Source organism: Planococcus citri, chromosome 4 (assembly GCF_950023065.1).
Source record: "Planococcus citri chromosome 4, ihPlaCitr1.1, whole genome shotgun sequence".
Lineage (NCBI taxonomy): Eukaryota > Metazoa > Arthropoda > Insecta > Hemiptera > Pseudococcidae > Planococcus > Planococcus citri.
In genome coordinates, this window is record NC_088680.1 from 62626315 (window position 1) to 62650912 (window position 24598).

At 34.9% G+C, this 24598-nt stretch overlaps 1 protein-coding gene across 5 annotated transcripts in view; it reads left to right on the forward strand.

The window, feature by feature from the left end:
- Positions 1 to 5391: 5391 nt before the first annotated feature.
- LOC135845372 (mitogen-activated protein kinase kinase kinase kinase 4-like) overlaps positions 5392 to 24598 on the forward strand; it is a 62052-nt gene continuing 42845 nt past the window's right edge. The window contains exons 1-4 of one of the 5 annotated variants that reach the window (XR_010558740.1): positions 5392 to 5764; positions 19500 to 21890; positions 24029 to 24103; positions 24208 to 24344. Coding sequence is in view for 2 of the 5 variants with exons in the window: in XM_065363877.1 (XP_065219949.1) it covers positions 19545 to 21890; positions 24029 to 24055 (2373 nt within the window). In the remaining 3 variants the exon portion in view is untranslated. Of the gene's footprint in view, positions 6667 to 19499; positions 21891 to 24028; positions 24104 to 24207; positions 24575 to 24598 lie in introns of those variants that run through there. The other 4 variants (XM_065363877.1, XM_065363876.1, XR_010558741.1 and 1 more) reach the window with 4 other exon arrangements.

Genomic DNA, 24598 nt, shown 5'->3' on the forward strand with positions numbered 1-24598 from the left:
GATGATCTGCGATATTATTTTGTTAATTGAGAAGTTTTCGATTGTAAAATCAATATAAGTAGGTATACGTTTACGATTTTAAAATTAGTCTTTCTCCAGGAATCCTTGAAAAAGAAAGTCAAAAATTGTTTATCTTGGCTATCAAAAACATTAGGTACCTACATGAATTATTGAAAAATTGACTCAAAATCTTTAAAAATTTCTTTCAAAATCAACAGATAATTAATCCTGTTCTCAAAATTTTAATATGAACAGTTCAGAAGTGTAGGTAAAATAAGAATTTGAAAAAATATGACCAAAAAATTAGAATTGAAGTTTATCATCTCTTCTTTCCCCTCTTCCTTCCCATCTCTCAACATCATCATAGGCTTCGATCTTCACTTTTTTGACTTTTGAACTGTTCCAGAAAAGGCTTCGAATGATTTAAGTATGCATGTGGGTAAATTCTTTCAAATTAAAGAAGGAAACCGTAAAAAATGTTTATATAAATTTACCATGAGAAGTTCCCTCGACTCCTCCTCCCCCTCCCCCATCATAAAACAAACATTCGCAAATTGTCATGATCATAAAAAAAATTTCGTAAAAATTGATTTCAAAAATCTCAAAAATGAGAAAGTTTTAAAAATTCTTCTATAAATTCGTTCTATGAGTAGGTAGTCACCTAAAAAAGAAATCTCCTAAAAACATTCGAACACTCGAAATCTAGAGTAAAACTACCAAACCTCCAATAAAAAAACGAATAAAAAAATCTATTTTGCCAAAAGTTGGTTTTTCATCCAAAATTGATGCCAACCTTCCCAAGTGACCTTTTGCTGCAGGAATCAAAGGTTTTTGATTGAAATTTAATTTTTTTTTTAAAGACAAAAAGTGACATTTTTTGCCAAAAATGATTCATAGGTATTTTCTGTCAAAAGTCGAATAATCCCATTCCCACTCTCCAATTTAAATTTTGTGCCAAATTGTCTATTTCTTTCAAAAATCTACGTTTTCTGACAAAATACATATTTTTTCCCAAAAATTGACATTTTTTAAACCAAAAATCGATATAAAAATTTGCATTTTTTCCCAAAAGGTATCCTTAATTTTTGCCACAAATTGACTTTCTTGCCAGAATGAATATTTTTTTGGAAAACCATTGAAAACCATTGAAAACTTCTGTTTTCTGTCAAAAATCGACATTCCCCTTCTCAAATTTACATTTTGTGTCCAATAGTCAAGTCGCCAAAAAAATCTACGTTTTTTTTGGCCAAAGTAAAGACCTTTTTTTTTTGTCAAAAATTGGCATTTTCCACCAAAAGTGAACAATAGCCAAAGATTTTGTGTTTTTCCCCTAAAAGATGTCAATTTTGCCACAAGTCAAGTTTTTTGCCAAAATTGACTTTTTTTTTTGGGAAAAACCGCTGAAAATGTCTGCTATTAACTTGGATTTCTTGTAAATCGAGGTTTCTTGCCAAAAGTGGACATTTTTCTGCCAAAATGGATCTAGCTATTTTTCCAAAAATTGGCTATCGGTACAAATAATGGACGCCTCTGATCAAAGTGAAATAATTGATATTTTTCTGTCTGTAATCAACATTTTTCCTCTGAAGTTTAGATTTTGTGTCAAATTGTCTTTTTCTCAAAAATGTACGTTTTCTGACAAAAAAAAAAAAATAGACATTTTTGTCAAAACTCAGCATTTTCCTCTTGTAATTTTCCACCAAAAATCAACACTTTTGTCTGAACTTGACACTTTGTGACATTTTCAGGAACACGGTTTGTCAAGAAGTAGGTAAGGAAGGTGCACCGGGGTAAGTCAGAAAAACTGCTCTAGCTCATAGAGGTTTATATCTGCCGAAGCGCTATACCCAGGGGTAACTTGAGGATGGCGTTTTTTTGGAAAATTGAAATTTCCTAAAAGTAGCTGGAAGCTTCAAAACTATTTGAAACCACCATGTAGTGCGCAAAGTAAATTTCAGCTTGCCAACTACATTTGATAAATTAATGTTGCGGGAATTTCAAGTTTCAAAAATCTACTGGAGGCTCCAGTAATTTTCAAAAAGTCGTGGAGGCTCCAAAACGACTTGAAATTCACCTGTGCAGTACTTCGTAGCGTATTGAAATTAGTTTTTAGAATGAATTTCGACTCACCATCTCAGTTTGATGAAATTTTGGGGGAATTTCAAGTTTAAAAAATCTACTGGAGGATCCAGTAATTTTCAAAAAAGTCGCTGGGGGCTCTAAAATGACTTGAACCCACCTGAAGTCGTCTTCAGACGGTGTTAAAATTGGAGTGTAGAGTAAATTCAGCTTTCCATCTCCGTTTGATGAAATTTTGTAAAAATTTGAAGTTTCAAAAATCTGCTGGAGGCTTCAGGAATTTTCAAAAAGTCGCTGGAGGCTTCAAAACGACTTGAAATTCACCTGCAGTACTTCGTAGCGTATTGAAATTAGTTTTTAGAATAAATTTCAGCTTTGATGGAATTTTGTGGGAATTTCGAGTTTCAAAAATCTCTCGTGGTCAATTTGGTGAAATTTTGATTTTTTCCCTCATTTTTGGCCTAAATTCGATTTTCAAAAATTCGCCAAAAATCGAAAAACTCACTTTAGCACTTGAAATTTTGACAGGTGATAAATTTTTGCATGATCTTTCGATCTACTTTTGTAAAGTTTGAAAAAGTTCGTGCAAGTCCTATATTAAAACGCAAAATCTGCGATTTCGGCTGACCTGTCAATCAAAATGGCCGCCATTTTGTAAGTAAGGTCAACTTTTTTTTGGCAACTTTGCTTTAAAATGTTCCTTAGGATGTCCCCTTCAAGAAAAAAGTTGTCCCGGAGGATCGGTGGGGGGGGGGGTGCAATTACTCCTATTGTCGTATGCCGGACTAGTAAGTCAGAACAGTGAACATTGATAATTACTTAATTAGGATTCGACCTCGTCGATGTGTAATATGTTGAATGGCATGTTTTCGAGATCGTAGAATCCGAATCTGGAGTTATTTTTTGTAGGATGGGGAGGGGGTGAGGCGTGGGGAGAGGGAAAGTTTCAAATTTTTCCTACATTATTGTGTAATATGTTGAATAATATGTTTTAGAGGTCATAGAATTCGAATCTGGAGTTATTTTCTTGTAAAAGGGTGGGTGCCGGGGCAAGAAGAGAGAGGAAATTTCAAATTTTGCCTATTAATGTCATAATGTGTAACATGTCGATTGATATGTTTTCGAGGTCGTAGAGTTCAAATCTGGAGTCATTTTTTGTAGTATAAAGGTGGAAGGTGAGTCGTAAGTTCGTATGGGTGGGGGATTTCAAATTTTGCCAATATTATGATGTAATACGTCGATTGATGTTTTCAAGGTCATAGAGTTCAAATCTGGAGTTGGTTTTTTGGTAGAATGAGGAAGGTAAAAAATTCCAAATTTGATGACAGTTTTTTATATAAAATTAGAATTCAGAACATGTTTTGAAAAAAAAAACCTATGTAATCAGGCAATATGGTGTGTTCTCTATTGCAGGATGATGTCAGGTGTGTATTTTGGAGTGGGGTATACTATGTTTTAGGGATTTTTTGCTTTGCTTTCTGAAAAGATGACAATTATTTTTTCTCCTTAAGTACATGAGATTTTTAATTTTTGACAAATATATTTTTGTACTCTGCAATAAATTGTCAGATGAACTGTTTTTCTGAAGTTACTATACAAAGACAGCCAAAATGTCACTATGGAGGGATTAAGAGGCAGAAAGGGGAGATTTCTACTGATCGCCATTTTCATACACATCTGTGTTTTTGAGCGGAAGGTATTTCAAATAGGTAATCATCAGTTAGGTCATTTCATAACTGTTCCAACTTCCATGGGGCAAAGTGGGCCACAACCCAAATGGTAATACTTGATTATAATTAGCATTTGAACCTAAAAACTAACTCCAGATTTGAATTCTACGACCTCGAAAACATATCAATCGATATATTGAACATTAATATGGGAAAAATTTGAAATTTTCCCTCTCCCCACGCCTCACCTCCCACTCCTACGAAAAAAATAACTCCAGATTCGGATTCTACGACCTCGAAAACATATTATTCTACATAAGGTATTGCACATCAATGAGGGTCGAATCCGAATATCACTAATTAATTTTGTAGATATGCTGACTTACCCCAAACCAGGTTAAGTCAGAACAAGTTACATTTTATTCCACTGTGCGAAAGCTACTGTGACAATCGCGCTAAAATTTTTAGCATAGGTAAAGAATCCTTATGGGAACCTACATAACAAATTTGAGCCATATTGGTTCATTAGTATAGGAGAGTAACAGCTGATCAAAGTTGAAATAGTGAAAACCCCGTTCTGACTTCCCCCTGTGCACCTTAATTAGACCATTTTATATTTTTTTAAACCAAAGGCGACCTTTTCTGCCATTTTGAGTTTTTGTTAATATAGGTACATTGAAAGTTTCTACCAAAAGTGACATTTTTCGGGTAAAGGACATTGGCTATTCTCCCAAAAGTCCACAAGTCAGTTTTCAAATAATGAGTCCTCAAAGTTGGCTGATTTCCCAAAAAATCGACGATGCATAAAATTTACGAAATTGCTCTCATCCCTGTGAACAGTCAGAACGAATGTAGAAGAAAAGTGTTCGAAATGACTTCATCCCAAAAGCATTCAAAGAGACACACCACTCAGAAGCGCAAAAGCCAAAGGGCTTGGGAACAAATACATAGGTAGTTACACCCAGTAATCCTATAAGAAATTTAAAAAGCATGATGAAATAACGAGCGAAATTTCAACAACTTGCGGTAAATCTAAGTATCAGATCGCTGATCGCTCGTTATTAATTGCTGCTGCTGCTGCTGCTGACGAACTGCTCAAGATCGATATCGTTTAATGTTTTCGCTTGAGAGTAAGTATCAGTTTCATAGAATTCGGTAACTGTGCGCAAAGAAATTCTCAATTGAAAATTGCCAGATTAGATATATTATGTATCTACTCTTTTCTAAAAATTAGGTATGTACCTACATAAATCTTGCCGCGCCATTTCATGAGAACTCATTGATTAAATAAGAAAATAAAAAAATTAATTTAGATTAGGTAGGTACCTTCACCTATTCTAGGTATAGACAGTATTTATCGCGCATTATTATCTAAGCCAATGGATATTGGATACCCGACAGCGTGTTCGCTTATCGTCTTATCGCTTTCCCACCCAAGACATTTTTCAATTGAAAATTTCATAATTAACTACTACTTTCTTTTAATATTATAAGTAGATAAATCCCATCGGGCAATTTTCTCAGAACGCAATAAGGAAAATACCTATTTAAGGTTACTGCATTTAAAATGATGGTAAACTTCAATTAACTGTCTATTGGTCGCGCGGTATTAACAGAAATATCAGATTGATAATTATTCACTTATCTGTAGAAAAAATTTAATAACTTCCCTCATCACGCAGATATAAGGGTAAGGGACCCCTATTCCGCCCAGTGCCTAATCCCGACCACCCTCTATATCTCGTCTGTTATTAGCGCTACCTACCGGAAAGTGATATAAACATGTTCCTCTATCACAGACGATTAATTTGAGACATTCCCGGCCATTGTACAGCCAAAACTCGCGAAATGAATTGAAGTTGAAAAAATTCGATAGTCAAAGATAAGTTTTTTGTCATTTTTCATCGTCGAAAAATTTTAACTAGATATCAATAATTTTATGATGTTATACATGTGTTGTGATCGTTATTTAAGTACGTTTCTGATGATATAGCCGCTTTCCTAATCCATCAAAGGTATGTATAAAATTTTTTTACGAAAGTGTAAAATGACATGGGTCTCCTAATCCCGACCACCCATAAGATCATGTAAATTCAGTCAGGGTGGTCGGGATTAGGGTACCAAATTCAGTCATTTTTGAGGTGCCTCAGAAGAAAATTCCAAAAAGCCATAAAGAATTATTCTATAACCCCAAAATTTTAATATGAGTTAGGGGAAGGTTCAATCTATCTTTTAAGCCATTTACTGTATTTTCATGTGAAATAGTATTTTATTGGTTGCTGCACTTTCAAATGTGGTCGGAATTAGGGCACCTAACTTTTGGAGGTGGTCGGGATTAGGAGCCCAACTTTTGAAAAATCGTTTTTGAGTTGTTTCGGAAAAAAATTCAAAAAACATATTAAGGATTCTTCATTTGGGCCAAAATTTTGATATGAGTTAGGGGAAGGTTCAACCTACATTTTAAGCCATCTACCTCGTTTTGAAGTGAAATAGTCTTCGATTGGTGGCGATTTTAAAAAAAGTGGTCGAAGTTGGGCGCCCTTACCCTTAATCATTTTTCCTCTCTTATGCAACGTGTCATTGCTACCCATATATATTAGGGTACCTACTTGGTATATCATCTCACTATTTTCGTAATCGTCTTTGATTGCGCCCTTTAGCTTGTACTGCGTATTTACATAAATTTAGTTTGCCATCTTTACTCGGCGTTTGTGACTTATTTTATTCAATTTTATTCGCCGCCGTGTTGTTTCTTTAATTCTATAAATTGTATTTAGTTGCATGAGAAGTTTCGTCGTTTGAAAACGTTTTGTTTGGCGGCTTGTGCATTAAAATTTTCACTCCATTCGTGATTTGATATCAATTCTGGTTTATAGAAACTGAACCTGACGAGAGAGTTTCACGTTGGATAACTAAGGTAATACTCCTATACTTACCGATTATTTTTCAAAATAAATACGTACATCGCTCCTCGGGAGTAATAAGGTTACCATACATCTTTTTAAAAAATCCATTTTGACATGTTTGCATTTTTGTAAATTTGTATGACCCCCTCAGCCAAAAATAACACTTTGAGTTGGGTACATTATCTAGTTCTTGTAAAAACGCAAATGGCCTAACTCAAAATCCCAACAACATTGCAAGTTGTTTGGAGTTATAAGGGTACATCTCAAAAAATTCCGACTTTTTTGAGTGGGTATAGGAGGATAAGGTACGGTTTTGGGCCCAAAAATGGATTTTGACGTGGGTCACCCCAAAGGTTACCCATGATGAGAAGATACGCTGAAAAAATTTTCAGACCCCCAGACCTTTTTTTCAGGGGGGAGGAGCCAAAATGTGTTTTTTAAACTTTATTTTCCAGTGTTTCGTCAAATGTAGATAAAAATTTCGCGTTTTTTTATATCAATTCTTAAGGGTGAGGGGAAGCCCCTGAAATTTTTTCAAATTTTTTTGGACCATTTTCCACCAAATTGTGGCGTTTTGAAAATTTTGAGCGGCCATTTTGTAAAAAAGTTGCAGAGGTACAGTCACCATTTTTTTTCCTAAAATATGTTATTTAGTCAAGATTATACCGTAAAAGTTTCAACGAGTTTGAGTTGGTGCAACATTGTCAAAAAAAATAAAAACTGACCACGAGTCATATTTGCCGGGGGTTGGGCATGATAGTCCACGGCGCTATCGTGGGAAGTTACGTAGCGTTCGCGCGCGTTACTGTCGTTCGTGGTCGTCTCGTAGTCCAGTCAAATAGGGGAAAAAATGGGTGAACCACATACTGCAAAGTGTTAGCAAACAGTTTTGATTGTTTTGAATGTTTGTCAGATAGAAATAGTCACAATAAGTGTATTTTTTATTGGTTTGTACCAAATGGAAAAAAATTTAAATTGATCATTTTTCAGGCAAATGAATTTGCACATGTAATGAAATTTTAGTTTTTTGAGAAAAACTCAAAAACTAAGCACCCTACAAAAAAACTAACGACATTACGTCGATTGGAAATTTAATGCTCTGCGAGTTTGTTGACACGAATTTTTTTTTGGACGGTTCCTTTCGACTCCAGGATCAATTTTAATGAAAGGTTATAACTCAAAATGTTTTCCAAACGTTGAAATATTTCCTCTTTGCGATTTTATTTTTCAAAATGTTCTTATGCTAAATGAAGATACGATACCAGATCTTTAAAATGAGGTGCTATTCAATTCATTTCTCACAATTGATTATAAGTTGATGAAAATATATATTTTTTTAAATAATGAATCAAGTTTTTAATAAAAAAGAAAATCACTCTCCTGTAAAATTTCACTTTTTTGAGATGTAACCTTATATTACTCCCAAGGTGCGACATAAGGGTAAGGTGCCCATTTTTGGAATTTCTCGAGGCCAAATTGAGCTAGAAATGCCGATGATGGCTTAAATGATAGCCGGGCCCTTTGTAATTTAATATACCAAAACCCCAAGCCCCGTCAGGGGACAATTCCATAAAAATGATGATTAAGCGTTTTATACGAGGTGGTGCGATCACCTTGCAATAGTCATATATGTACGATCACCCGATCATATGATTTAACGTAACAGGTTTTCATTTCTAGGAATAATATTATGGCTCGTGTATTTCTATACACCAGTCATTGTCAAATAAAAATTAAATAAGACCATTTTCGTCGCCACAAATTCCCCCTCTTTTAGACAAGTGCGACCTCACCCAAAACTGGGCTTCCCAGAGACCGAAGTAGACGAACAAACAAAAATACCTGGGTAATTCTCAAAAAAAGGTAAAAATCGTGTACATGGCAAATTTCTCAAAGGTTTTAGCATGAACTTTTTACCGACTTTGCCGTGAAACGGAAAAGTGAGGTATTGTATTTGTCATGATGGTTGAGGATTTGGATGGGGGTGGATTTTTTTGACGAATTGAAGTGTGCTGATCACGATAAGACCTATGGCGCCAAACGAGATAAGTTTATATATATATATATATTTGCTTGCGACCAGACATGTCAACTATGCTTGGCATATATGCAGAAAAGTGAACAAAATTTTAAAATTGGTATAATTTCTGTTCTAAATCACTTATTAAAATTTTATTTGCAGATTCAGTCTAATATTTAAAAAATCTATGTTTTGAAAAAAGTAATCAGATTTTTAGGCTAAATTTTGAAGAAAATTTTCGAAAATGGAGTCAAAGTAATTTGAATTTTGAGAAAGTTAAGACACCAAAAGAAAGCTTAAACAGCATAAAAATTTTTGATGTTTTTAAATTTTCCATAGGCCAATAAAATACTGAAAAATTTCAAGTCAAATTTGTTGTCATGTACACTCAGGATCGATGTATCTGCATACATCTCCACCAGCACATCACATTCTACTCACTACAAATTGACTGTAGACCCTGCGTTCGTCCTCGCGCCTTGATTTCTAAGCCATGCGCCCTCTGGTGGAAGTTTCTGAAAACTCATAGTTGACTTGTATAGTAAAATTAACCCATGACTTGTCAACTATAGTTGAGAAGTTGGTCAGTCCACTTGTATAGTAAAATTAACCCATTCAATAGTTGACATGTCTGGATACTAATACCTATATATATTTATTTATTTATATATATACATATAAAAACCATACATTACGAGATCCGTTTTATATAAAATCGGGCATTGCGAGATCCTGAGATCCTTTTGCCGGATCTCGCAAGTTCTCTCATATGCCACGGTACTCGTGAGATCCGGGGGACCCTGTACACGCATTTTCAGCCGGATCTCGTTTTGCCTACTATTCATATACTTATATACAATTTTTGAAAATAGATAAACGACGCATCTTGCGAGATCCACCCCCAAATCAGGTTTAGGCCGTTGGTGGATCTCGGTTTATGCGGATCGCGAAATTGATGGCGGCAATGCATAGAAAGGCACTGTTTACACACTACAACGTGCGTTCGAACGAAGTTGTAGCAGAGATGGCGCGATTCCGATTTTTTTAAGGAGTCGTGAGAATCGCATGAATCCGATTCCGGAATCGGATTCCATTTTCGATTCACCTGACAGATGAATCGAAAAATGTGAAATCTGACTCTTTTCAAGCAGGAATCGCAAATGTAATATGATTCGCGATTCCGGTAATTTGATTCTCGCGACTCCGATATTTCGATTCTCTCGACTCCGATATTACAATTCTCGCGACTCCTCATTACGATTCTCACGACTCCTCATTACGATTCTCTAGACTCTCACAATGAACGAAATCACCCAAATTCAATTGAAAAGCACAAATACAAAAAAGTGTAATTTTCATAAATATTCTTTTATCTAATTTTTGCCGGTTGGCGCTGAAAAGTGGTTGTGAAAGTGAATCTGAATGATGAATTTAGAATTTATCATTGTTTTACTAATAACATGGTGAGTTGAAAATTTTACATAAGGTGCACCGGGGGAAGTCAGAACGTTTTTTCACAATTTCAACTTTGATCAGCTGTTACTCTCGTACTAATGAACCAATATGGCTGAAATTTGGTATGTAGGTTCCCATAAGGGTTCTTAACCTATGGTGAAAATTTCAGCGCGATTGTCGCAGTAGCTTTCGCACAATCGAATAAAATGTAACTTGTTCTGACTTACCCCACTTCGGGGTAAGTCAGAAAATCTACAAAATTAATTGGTATTATTAGGATTCGACCCTGATCGATGCGCAATATGTCGAATAACATGTTTTCGAGGTCGTAGAATCCAAATCTGGAGTTATTTTTTTTGTAGGAGTGGGGGGTGAGGCATGGGGAGGGGGCAATTCTAAATTTTTCGTACATTATTGTGTAATATGTCGATTGATATGTTTTCAAGGTCGTAGAATCTGAATCTGCAGTTATTTTTTTTGTAGGAGTAGGGAGTGAGGCGTGGGGAGAGGGAAAATTTTGAATTTTTCCTACATTATTGTGTAATATGTCGAATAATATGTTTTCGAAATCGTAGAATCCGAATTTGGAGTAATTTTTTTTGTAGGAGTGGGGGGTGAGGCGCGGGGAAAGGGAAAATTTCAAATTTCTCCTACATTATCGTGTTATATGTCGAATAATATATTTTCTAGGTCGTAGAACTCGAATCTGGAGATATTTTTTTTTGTAGGGGTGGGAGGTGAGTCAAGGGGAGAGAGAGTAAATTACAAATTTTGCCTATATTAATGTGTAATATGTCGATTGATATGTTTTTGAGGTCGTACAATTCGAATCTGGGGTTATTTTTTCGCAGGGGTATGAGGCGAGGCAAGAGGAGAGGAGAAATTTCAAATTTTGCCTATAATATTGTGTAACATGTTGGTTGATATGTGTTCAAGGTCGCAGAATTCGAATCTTGAGCTAGTTTTTAGGGTCGAGTGCTATTCAAGTATCACCGTTTGGGGAGAGGGCCCCACCCATGCGAACCTACGACTCACCTTCCACCTTCACCATAAAAAATGACTCCGGATTCGAATTCTACGACCTCGAAAATATATTATTCGACATATAACACGATAAAGATAATGTAGGAGAAATTTGAAATTTTCCCTTTCCCCACGCCTCACCCTCCACTCCTACAAAAAAAATTACTCCAAATTCGGATTCTACGATTTCGAAAACATATTATTCGACATATTACACAATAATGTTCGAAAAATTCATATCAATCGACATATTACACAATAATGTACGAAAAATTTAGAATTGCCCCCTCCCCACGCCTCACCCCCCACTCCTACAAAAAAAATAACACCGGCGAGCCTTTATATTTATTTACTAATGTTTGTTAGAATGTTCATTTCATCTTCAATGCTTCATTTTTATGAAATTTAAGGAGTTGTGATGGGAATCTGGCTGGAGTCGTGAGAGGAATCTGGTTGGAGTTGTGAGAGGATCCTAAGATGAGTCGTGAGTGGAATCTGAATTGGAGTCGCGAAAGGAATCGGAATCGAAAATTACGATTCGGATTCGGATTCCTATATCTGGCGAATCTGATAAGCGGAATCAGGACTCAAAATTTTGTGGAATCACACCATTTGGAATCCGATTCTCAAGCTCCTGGAATCGCGCCAACTCTGAGTTGTAGGGTTATTATTTCAGTTTTTAGCATTTTTCGGATTTTGTTTGGGTGGATCTCGCAATGCCTGTGTATATGTCGGATCTCGCAATGTACTATAAGACAGTATATATATAGGTATATCAATTTATGTATAAATTTGTGTCACGCTGAACTCAAAAGCTCCGAACTTTAAGTCGAAACTGATGATGGCAAAATATTGCTTTGATACTGAACTAGAGAAATTTTTAATTTGGTCGAAATCGGTTCAGCCGTTTACGAGATATGAACGTTTAAGTGTGTTTCAACGTTATGGATAAGCAGAAATTTGTGTAAACCCTTATATCTCGCAAACGGCTCACCCCCAACAAACAGATGAGGTGGTTAGGGTGTGTAGGTTGCAGATTGGTACGCCGAAGGTCGGGTGTTCGAATCCCGCGCGAGTCAAGAGGAGAAAATTTTTTGTTGATTTTTTTGTTAATTTTTTTGTTAATTTTATCCGTCCAAAATTTTTTTGCCATAAAAAATCAAAATTTTTCAAAAATTTCTAGTGTAATTTTTGTTTTAACAAAAAACATTAAGTTTTTGGTAAATAGCCAGTAAATTTTGATAATTTTTTTTTTTTTGTTAATTAATAGTAATTTTTAGTAAATAAAATGATTAGTTATTTTTGGTGAATTACTCGTAATTAAAGTTGGTCGAAAATTTTGGTAAATTGCTTGGGTAATTTTTGGTGAATTGGTAAAGTTTGGTAAATTGGTAAAAACCTTTGACAGTAAATTACTGGGGTAATTAAAATTCGGTAAAAAAATTGGTAAATTAGTGAGGAAATGTCTCGTAAATTACTGAGGTGAATGTTGGTAAATTGCTGGGGTAATTTTTGGTAAAATGGAAAATTGGTAAATTAATGGGTAATGTCTGGTAAATTACTGAGGTAAATGTTAGTAAATTGCTGGGGTAATTTTTGTTAAATTCGTAAATTTTGGTAAAGTGGTAAATTTTGGTAAATTGATAAATTTGGGTAAATTCGTAAATTTTGGTAAATTCGTAAATTTTGGTAAATCGGTAAATTTTGGTAAATTGGTAAATTTTGGTAAATTGATAAACTTTAGTAAATTGGTAAATTTTGGTTAATTGGTAAATTTTAGTAAATTGGTAAATTTTAGTAAATTGGTAAATTTTGGTAAATTGGTAAATTTTGGTAAAATGGTAAAATTTTGGTAAATTGATAAATTTTGATAAATTCGTAAATTTTAGTAAATTGGTAAATTTTGGTAAATCGGTAAATTTTGGTAAATCGGTAAATTTTGGTAAATCGGTAAATTTTGGTAAATTGGTAAATATTGGTAAATTGGTAAATTTTGGTAAATTGGTAAATTTTGGTAAATTGGTAAATTTCAGTAAATAGCTAAATTTCAATTCTGGATAAAAATTAAGCCATTAAAAACCTCTAAATTTTGGTAAATCGGTAAATTTAGGTAAATTGGTAAATTTTGGTAAATAGGTAAATTTTGGTAAATTGGTAAATTTTGGTAAATTGGTAAATTTTGGTAAATCGGTAAATTTTGGTAAATTGGTAAATTTTGGTAAATTGGTAAATTTCGGTAAATTGGTAAATTTCGGTAAATAGGTAAATTTTGGTAAATAGGTAAATTTCAGTAAATAGGTAAATTTTGGTAAATAGGTAAATTTCGGTAAATAGGTAAATTGGTAAATTTTGGTAAATTGGTAAATTTTGGTAAATAGCTAAATTTCGGTAAATTGGTAAATTTCGGTAATAATTTTGTTTTTTGTCAACAATTTTCCTGATATATTATTCCACTTGTAATATGACGGTTACGTCTTCATAAGTACGCTAATTTTTATTTGAAAATCAATTTCATAAAAGTGTAATATGATGGCTACTTATGATTGACTATTTTATTTTGTCAATGTTTTCGACTTTTCGTATTCATTAAATCGGTAAATTTGGGTACTTCTGCGCATTTTGATAAATTGGTAAATTTTTAAGTAATGTCTGGTAAATTACTGAGATAAATGTTGGTAAATTACTGGGGTATATTTAGAGCAAAGTCGGTTGATCTTGCGAACTGCGCAAGATGTTTTTTTTTTTTGGTCCATTCGAGGATCACCCCCCACACATTTCACATATGGTATTGAGATTTTTAGCCCCTCCTTTCATTGGTGTACATTCGATTTTATACCCCAAATGTCCTTTGACTTGGCTGTCGCACGCCATGTTTTTGAAAATGAATGTTATAAAGTGTCATGAACTTCATTTTTTTTTTTGGAAAAATTGACACATTCTCATTATCATAGAACACGAAGGTCCATTATTGTGCAAATTGCAATTGCAATAAGTCCATAGGAAGCTCACATTTCACATTTGAAAACTGTCACACACTTTTTGCGCAAATTTTAGAGCAATTTTCAATTATTTTTGGTAGCTTTCCAATCCAACATTTTTTTCTGGTGAGTGGCTGCACTGGTTCACTGTTCTCATAGAAATGTTACCCCGCACCGTTTTTTTAAAAAAAAACTACATTACAGCTCGTTCTGATCGTACTTATCTGTGAAGTTTTGATATTTCGCAAAATCTGTGTCCTTCGGCTTGCCCTTTTATTTACTCTGATGAACCCGCCAAAAACGATAATTGAGGTCCAGTAAGTAAGGCTAGAAACGAAAAAACGTTGAGATTGTCCTTCGGCTTGTGCAGTGTTCATTTGTCCTTCGACTTGGCCAAATTTCAGACAGCTGTACTTTTATCGCGCTAGTCGACATATTGCACGATAATATTGGCAAAATTTTACATTTTACCCCTCCCTACGCCTCACCCCCACCTCTACCAAAAAAATAAGTCCTTATTCGAACTCTGCGCCCCAAAAACTTTAATCGACATATACGCAAAATTTGACATTTTCTCCCTCCCCACGCCTCCCCATCCGCCTCTACAAAAAAAATAACTCCAGATTCGAATTCTACGACCTCGAAAACATATCAATTGACATATTACACATCGATGAGGGTCGAATCCTTATTATCGCCGTTTCAGGGGGGGCAGGGCCCACAGTGGGGGGATTGAATTGAGGCTAACACTAGAAAAGGGATCTGGGGCACCTATACAAATGATTCCCACTTGAAATTTTCCAAAAAAATGATTTTTGTTTTTCAAAATTATGCACATCAACATTGACCTTTTTTTTTAGAATTACCCACCTAGGTATGTTTAATAAATTGGGTATTCACAGGTAACATAGGTGAAATGGCCCTGTACCACTCTCTAAATTTGAAACAGTCAAATTTCACTGCTTAGCAGTCACGTTTTGTCTTTTTAAAAGCAGTAGGTTTTTACTGCAAAACAGTAGAAAATCTACTGAATTGGTCAGTCTAAATTATTTTTACTGACATAGGTATTCAGTAGAAAGATTTTTCACTGTTTTGTAGTAAAAAAAACTACTGCTTTTAAAAAGGCAAAATGTCGTGACTGCTAAGCAGTGACATTTGACTGTTTCAAATTTAGAGAGGCAGATTTGGGAGATCATGATGGATTATTTGTTGGGTAGTGGGTATGAGTACCTCCACCCTTGGTCAATATAGACAAAAAACGCGTTTGTTTTTTGCGAGAAAAATTCTGTAGATATCCATGAGTATAGTAGGAAGAAAATTCTGGTACCACGCAGAATGTGGAGGGGAAGCCTGGGCCTTTCAACACGATTTTTTTCAACAAATTTTATCGTAGTGGGGGGGGGGGGTAAAATTGACAAAAGAAAACTTTTGTGTCTTTTTACGAGTACTTTCTTCCTTCCAATCCATAAAATTGAAATTCTGTTGGCAAAAGGCTCATATTTGCAACAAAAAAAAAACAGAAAAATTTGCGTTTTTCGTGTTTTTTTTTCAAAATTATGCGAAAATGTAGGAATAGAACAAAAAATGTTGAGTGTCAAATTTTACCCTAGAAAAAGTGTTCAAAAGGTTGTCAAAACGCTCATCTACTGAAGGGTCTCCACGTCAATTCGACCAAGAAGTGGCAAGGGGGGGTCGGCGTTTTTATTGAAATTTTTTCTGTGGAAAGACCTTCCGAAGGGATGACCAATGGCACAAATCGCAGCCCTCTAGACTTTTTCTAAAGGTTGCTAGGGGTTGTCAAAGTTTTCAGTGAATTTGAAATACGTACCTATCATCCATTTCTGCAGTGGATTACTCGATAACCGCGATACCTACCAAAATGGAACTTTTTCCAATAGTTAAGGGTTTTGAAAAGCTTTTTTGGTGATATCATAAAAATCAGTGTAGCCACTTTTTTTCGTACGAAAAATTAGCTTGAAAAGTTTCAAAACGTAGTTTTCATATCTTACCGACTATCAAAAATTCTGGAAAAAAAATATGTTAAGGACCACTTTTCATGCTGAACAGCATATTAAAAAATTGGGATGGTTTTATGTCGTAAAGTCGATTTAAAAAAATTGAAAGTTTGCGAGAAAATATGATTTTTTGATTTAAAGCATGAAAAAAATTTTGAGTGGTGAAGTTGACCAATTTACCCCCTATTTTTACATATCCGTTGAAAAGTTGAAAAACCCCTTTCACTCGATAAAATGAACTCATCACAAAAAAATCAAAATTTCAAAAAATAAACTAATTTTACCTAGTTTTTTTTTTTTTTTTGCTATGAGTGTGATTTTTATCAATTTTTTCATGAAATACCTTACGTCAGAAAGAGGTCAAAATAAGACAATTGAATAAATTTAAACTTTTTTTGATGTTTGGAATTGAAAATTGGTTTGCGAATTTTGATTTTTCGTGATGAATTCATTTCATTGAGTGAAAGTATTTTTTTAAACTTTTTTAACGGATACGTAAAAATAGGGGTCAAATGGGTCAACTTCATCACTCAAAACTTTTTTTTCGTGTTTTAAATCAAAAAATTACATTTTCTTGCAAACTTCCAATTTTTTTAAATCGACTTTACGAAATAACGCCATTTCGATTTTCATTATGTTGTTTGGCATGAAAAGTTGTCCATAATATATTTTTTTCAGAATTGTTGAGAATCGGAACGATATGAAAACTACGTTTTGAAACTTTTCGAGCTAATTTTTCGTACGAAAAAACAGTGGCAACACTGATTTTTATGACATCACCAAAAAGCCTTTCAAAACCCCTAACTATTGGAAAACGTTTCATTTTGATAGGTATCGCGGTTATCGAGTAATCCACTGCTGAAATGGATGATATTTCAAGTTCACTGAAAACTTTGACACCCCCTAGCAACCTTTAGAAAAGGGCTAGAGGGCTACGATTTGCGCCATTGGTCATCTCTTCGGAACGTTTTTCCACATGAAAAATTTCAAAAAAAGCGTCGATTCCCCCCCTTACCATTTCTTAGTCGAATTGACGTGGAATGACCCTGAAGTTGGCTAGGATTGTAATCATGAGCTATGTGATTTAAAAAAATCAAATCGAGGTCAGAGCGATTCAGTTAGTCTTTCCAATTTGAACTTGTTTTCACAATGCTTGGTGAAAAAAATCCTTCAAAATGAAAATATTTACAAAAAATTTTCATTACCCAAAAACTGTTCAGAAATCTATCTCGAAAATCTGTAATATTGCAAATAATACAAATTTCGATATCAATTTCAATTTTTTAAAATTTTAACAAAGTCTTTTCAAATCCAAAACATATCATACACACGCATTTAGCAAATCTTATCAAAATTCAAAAACTTTGAAAAAAATTCCAAAATCGTACTAAAAAGTCATTTAAAATTCGTTCTAGATCATGAAAGTGAATGAAAAAAGGTGATTCCAAAAATAACCGAATGATGAATAATACAATTAGGTATTTATATTTTTCAATGGAAATTACAAATCATGAAAAAAATCGACTAAAATTTAATCCAAATTTGGCTTGACAATGAGAGGAAAAAAAATTTCGGCCAAAATTAACCCATCAAGATTCAAGAAGGACAAATCGTTTAGAAAATCAATTTTTTAGCGGCTACCTATCATTTTATTTATAAGTATAATTGCACATTGTTTTCGCGTCAGAATTTTTCTAAGTATATTTAAGAGAACTAGAGAAAATGAATAGAATAGGAAATCGAGAGAAAAAGTATAAAATTACGAAGATTTATTTTAAAAATGGAAAAAGCAGCACTTCTTAGACAAATTCTGACAAACGTTACCAATTTTTGACAATTTTTTCAAATGCTGTACTTTCAGAATATTTCGGCTAACAATATACGATTTTATTGACCATTTTTCAGCATAAAATAGAATTTTTTGGATAACTGGTCAAAAAAGTCCTTTGCCCACAATATTTTGTCAAAAAAGTAAAACTGGCTGACAATTTTGATAAAAAACAGGAGTTGTGAAAATTTTAGCTAAAAGCAGAAGTTATATTTTTTTTTTACAATATCTTTTATTTATTTTGACAAAAAAATAAGGTTTTTTTTTATACTACATAACTATACTTACAAAAAAAATCAGTGTTGACAAAACTTGGTGATTGTTTTATAATTTTTTTTTAAAGAAACTTCTGTCCTACAATTTTAAGGCAAAAATTACAGTTTTTTGACAATTATTCTGGCGATAAGATTTTTCAACATTTTGCCAAAAAACAGGCGCTGTTTTGGCAATTTCCACAAAATGTCAAGATTTTTTGACCAGAATTTTCTCCTCGCTACTCGTGGATATAGAATTTTTCTCGCAACGCATTTTTTTGGCTATATTGACCAAGGGGGATGGGTTGGGGGGCGGAAATTTCGCTCGAAAATGTTTCTTGGAGGTACCCAACAATAATCCATCGTGATTTTCCAAATCTGGGAACAGGGCCATTTCACCTATCTTACCTGAGAATACCCTTAGACGTAGGACAACTTGTACAGAGCTCATTTTTGGCCTGGACCGCAATTTGGGGGAGGTGCAGGTGAAAAACACTGAAAACCCTCATTTGGGGGGCTAAAATCCACTATTGGGGGAAAGTTTACTAAGGACAGGTGGGAGTTCCACGCATTCGTGTGCAGGGTAGGTACAAAAATTGACCGGTATACCAAAATTCAGCTCCCCTCGCGGCTGTTTTTTCAGCGCTAATTCGACTGTAGGTCCACCCCCCTGAGGGGGACGAAGTTTATTCGTGGGTCATCTGATGGGAAATTTGGTGTAGAACAACTTTTATAGACCCCCCCCCCTCCTTTTGAGGCTAGGACCGAAATTTTGGGAGGTACGGATGGAAACCCTCATTTGGAGAGCTATAAAATTCACAATGGGGGAAAAGCTAACTAGGGACGGGTTGGGACTCCACGGATTCGTGTTTAGGGTATAAAAATAGACCAGTACACCGAAATTCAGCTTGCCCGCTTGCGTTTTCCTGTACGACCTTTTTTTTCTTGCCAATTTTCTTATAGGCTTTTTTCGGCTGATTACTGATCAGGCCTACCTATTTGAATAATGCGAGTTGGCTACCATACAGTCGGGCATCTTAGGTTTAGATCGATTCTTTAAACGGCAATCGCTAAAGAAATTTTTTTGTCAAAAGTTGTTAAAATTACTTATACGTACGACGTACGTGCATATCTACCTACCTACCTACCTACCTACCTACCTACCTACCTACCTACCGAGGCCTATGTTACTTTATCCGCCAGCTTATTACGTGCAATGTAACCTACTTTGATTCTTAATTGTTACACATTTTACCCTTATGTTTGTGTAGGTAGCTGTTCCTTGAGTGCGTTAGAGCTGCAGTCACATCAACTGAATGATTTGCAATAAAACAATGAAGATATTTACAATCCTTTCCTTATGTCTATATTTCTCATCACCTATAATGTGGGCTGAAGGTTCTGAATCAGTAACTCCTGCTCCAAGTTTACCATCACCGGAATGCAGTTTTAAGACAATAAGGACCAAGGGAATGATATTTGTCGACAAAACCATGTTCATTGAAAGACTATTGGATTTAGGCGAGTCACGATACATTTTACTCACCCGTGCCCGCCGGTTTGGAAAAACTACATTTCTAGAGATGTTAAACCACTTTTTTTCCGCGGATAGATACCTTTTTAATGACACGTATATCGCCAAACGATTCCCTGAACCATGGACGAAATATCCCGTTATCAAAATAGATTTCAGTTTTGTAAAGAATGTAGACGGAATCGCTGATATCCATACGTATGAAAAGGAACTCGAAGACACACTACGCGACATTGGAGCCGAACATGGTCTCGACCCTTCAAGAAGTTATCGCATTGACTTCCTCATCAAAGACCTGCAAGCTAAATATAGACAACCCGTTGTCATATTGGTTGACGAATACGACGAGATTTTTAGAAAAGTTGACATGAAGAATGCTGATTTGTACGAACGGTTTAGATCAACCGCTTGCACATTCTATAAAATGATTAGAATGCAACGTGATAATATTAAAATGGTATTCATTACCGGAATTTCCCGACTAAACTTAGTCGACATTGGTAGTGGCCTGACCGAAGTGAGTATCCACCAGGCAACTTTCACCGCGGAATTCTCCAGTGCTATAGGCTTTACACTGGAAGAAATAGAATCAAATTTTAAGCCACACTTACAACGTTTGGCCGATCATCATGGAGTGAGTGTCCCAACAATCATTGAAAATCTTACCATGTGGTATGACGGGTATAGATTTAGTTTAGATGATGATAAAACCAAGGTCTTTAATCCGGTTTCCATAATCTGCTGCTTAGAACAAAAGAAAATTAAAGATTACTGGGCAGATACGAGATACACTGACTTTATAATCAAACAGATGAAACAGTCCAAAACCACCGTAGAAGAGTACTACTATTATAGGGTACCTCATACAGATGTCGAAGATATGCAGAATAAGGAATTCGGGCCTGAGATTCCAACGGCAGTCGCATTATATAATCACGGGTATCTAACTATTAAAAGATACAATAAAAAATCCGGAACTGTTATACTCGCTTACCCCAATCTTCAGATTGAACATTTAGTTACCGAAAAACTGGAGTACGCGTCATATCAACCAACGTATTGCCACGGGATGAATATCAGTCTCCGCGAAAACGATATCGAGAGTTTTATTGAGTTTGTGAATAAAGCCGCATTTAGAGAATACGGCTTGTCTCAAATTGAAAAAATAAAAGAATCCGTCGCCACTAAATACATCCTAGATGCGTTAGTAAATAACAGATTGGGCGCAATCCACTCCACAGAAACCATGTACGGACCAGATGGCCAAACGGTGGGTGATTTAGACATTGAACTACGAAATCCGAAAGCATCTGAATATTTCCCAAAAGATATATCCCTGACGATTGAAGTGAAAGTTGAGCAAAGCGCTGCTAAGGGTATGCTGCAACTATTCGGATATGCGGTGAAAGAGCCTGTAACTTTTCGACGAAAAATCAAAACGTTCTCGGAACCAGGTGTTCCTGCGTATACTTATTTATTGGCGATAAACGTCCGCTCAACGAAAAGAATACACCCGAAAATAGATGAGTGGATTGCCATTCCATATCGAAATGGAAAAATTTTCGCGGATGAAATGGTAGCAAAAATCAGAAACGATAAAGACGCATCAAAGGCACTCGAAGACGGTTGGAAAGGCACGAAAGAAAAATTGATCCGTGAAGGAATGAATGAAGTAAATACGGAAATCCTTGTCTGGAGTTATCTCACCAGGACATCCGAAGAGATTACCAGTAGTAACGCCATACTGGAACGAACCACTCACACTGGGACACAGCAACCTTTTTGGAACCCAGTTGGGACCCAGATGACATCCAGTAGGGACCATGTTGGGACACAGTCGGGACCCAGTATAGACCCAGATGGGACCCAGCCACAGGCCGAATTTGGACGTGACGGCAATCCACTTGAAAACATCATTGAAGAAAAAGAACCTTCAATACTATTCGAAAAGGTCGTCAAAGCCATCACTGAACCGCCATTTGAACGCCGCTCTACCCCTTCTATGGATGCTAAGGAACGTTTGAAGTACCTCTTGCACGGTCTCGGTAAGAAAGAACGTCAGATGTTCGCACAGGTCTTTCCGGATACGTGGAAATATTATGAAGTTTCGACATGGGATCTTTACGAGGTACGTAAAAGACAGAACCTGTTTGGCAAACTTTTTCAAACCATAATAGGACTAGGTATTTAGTCAGGTCAGGCCAAAACCGATGCTTTTTGGAAATTTTGGCAAAAATCACGCCCATTCGACTACTTTGTCAAAAAATTACTCTCTCTGACAATTTTGATAAAAATCTGAAATGATTTGGGAATTTTTCCAAAAGCGGTGGTTTTTTGGGCAATCTTGGCTACTTTGTAAAAAATTGACACTTTTGACTTGGGCATTTGGCAAAAAAAAAATCAGAACCTTATAAGCAAGTTTGGTAAAAAAATTGAGACTTTTGGAACAAAAGGAGGACTTTTTAAATAGATAAGACAAACAAATTTTTTTGGTTGTGTGGGGTCGGAAGAGGGTACAAAAATCACGGTTTACAACTTTCGAGAGTTAGTGTGCCCCCAAAAAAGAAATGAAAAACCCCCTGTTTTGAATTTCCTATTCTGCTCAAAGATGAAAAATTTTCAAATAATTTGTCCCATGCAGACACGAATTTGATATTTTTTTTTTGTTTTTCAACTTTTGGACCATTATAAATGTACATGGAGACCAACATCATTTGGAGAACCAAGGGAGGGGTTTTTTGATATTGTGTGCATTTACTGCATTTAGAAAGATTTCGTCCATTGAAAATTTTTTTAAAAATTTTTACTGATATGTTTTTTCACTCGCAAAAAAATGCCAATGGCCAAAAAATTCTATTTCGTTGTAAAAATTGTAAGAAATACTCAAGCTTTGTCAAAACAGTTCAACAAGCGTGTCTTTCACACTTTCTTTGGTCACAATTTCCAAGAAAAAGTCAGTTTTTTTTACCAAAATATAAAAAAAAATGTTTTTTATCAAAATTACTTACCAGGGTCATTCCACATCAATTTGACTAAGAAGTGGTAGGGGAGGGGGAGTTGGTGATTTTTTTGAAATTTTTCCCATGGAAAGACCTTCCGAAGGGATGACCAATGGCACAAATCGCAGCCCTCTAGCCCTTTTCTAAAGGTTGCTAGGGGGTGTCAAAGTTTTCAGTGAACTTGAAATATCATCCATTTCAGCAGTGGATTACTCGATAACCGCGATACCTATCAAAATGAAACGTTTTCCAATAGTTAGGGGGTTTGAAAGGCTTTTTGGTGATATCATAAAAATCAGTGTTGCCACTTTTTTTCGAATGAAAAATTAGCTCGAAAAATTTCAAAACGTAGTTTTCATATCGTTCCGATTCTCAACAGTTCTGAAAAAAATATATTATGAACAGCTTTTCATGCCAAACAACATATGTATTAAAAATTGGGATGGCATTATGTTGTAATGTTGATTTGAAAAAAATGAAAGTTTGCGAAAAATGTGATTTTTTGATTTAAAACATGAAAAAAAGTTTTGACTGGTGAAGTTGACCCATTTGACCCCTATTCTTACGTATCCGTTGAAAAAGTTGAAAACTCCCTTCACTCGATGAAATAAACTCATCACAAAGAAATCAAAATTCGAAAAATTCAACAACTGAATACACATGAATTTGAACTTTTTTTAATGTTTGGAATTGAAAATTGAATTTTTTCTAATTTCGATTTTCTTGTGAGGAGTTTATTTCATCGAGTGAAGGGGGTTTTTCAAGTTTTTCGATGTATACCTTACCTATGTAAAAATATGAGTCAAATGAGTCGATTTCACCAATAGAAACTTTTTTTCATGTTTTAAAACAAAAAATCGCATTTTTTCGCAAACTTTCAATTTTTTTAAATCGACTTTACGACATAATGCAATCCCAATTTTTAATACAATGTTGTTTGGCATGAAAAGCTGTCCATAATATAAGTATTTTTTTCAGAATTGTTGAGAATCGGAACGATATGAAAACTACGATTTGAAACTTTTCGAGCTAATTTTTCGTACGAAAAAAAGTGGCAACACTGATTTTTTTATGATATCACCTAAAATATGTATCACCGAAAAACCTTTCAAAACCCCTAACTATTGGAAAAAGTTCCATTTTGGTAGGTATCGCGGTTATCGAGTAATCCACTGCTGAAATTTCAAGTTCACTGAAAACTTTGACACCCCCTGGCAGCTTTTGAAAAGTTATTATATTTTTTCTAATAAAATATTTTTATGTGTAGGTCGTCCCAAAGCCCAGAACTCGATGAAGAAGCAAATCGACGAATGAAAGCCCCATCATCGATCGTTTTTTAAACGTAAGTTTTTTTCATCTTCATCACGAAGTTCGTTTATGTTCGTTTTCAACTAACCACGTTGAAAAATTATTGTTTGTACCTATTGTTCTTGTTTTCTATTTCAGAGAACAGAATCGTTGAAAAATTCGCAGAATAATAAAGAATCGGTGCGTTACAAAATAACACCTCAGCCGTATTGTAATGAACCCTATACGCCGGTTTTATTAAAACCATTCAGTGATGAAATTGTTCAAGTTACTTTGTAAGTAAATTAGTTTTTAAATGTGCATTATTTTAAAAACTAGTCGTTCAATTATGTAAATATTAGGCTATAAATCTTAAACATATTATATTATTATTTTTTTTTTATGTAATCAATTCGCTAAGGTCTATATGATTGAACAGTTTGCATTGTCATCTTGGTTTTTTTTCACATGTTTATTTCGATAGTGCGATATATTTTAGAATAAATAATTAATACCTACCTGTTCATATAGACAGATTTTTATGACGTAA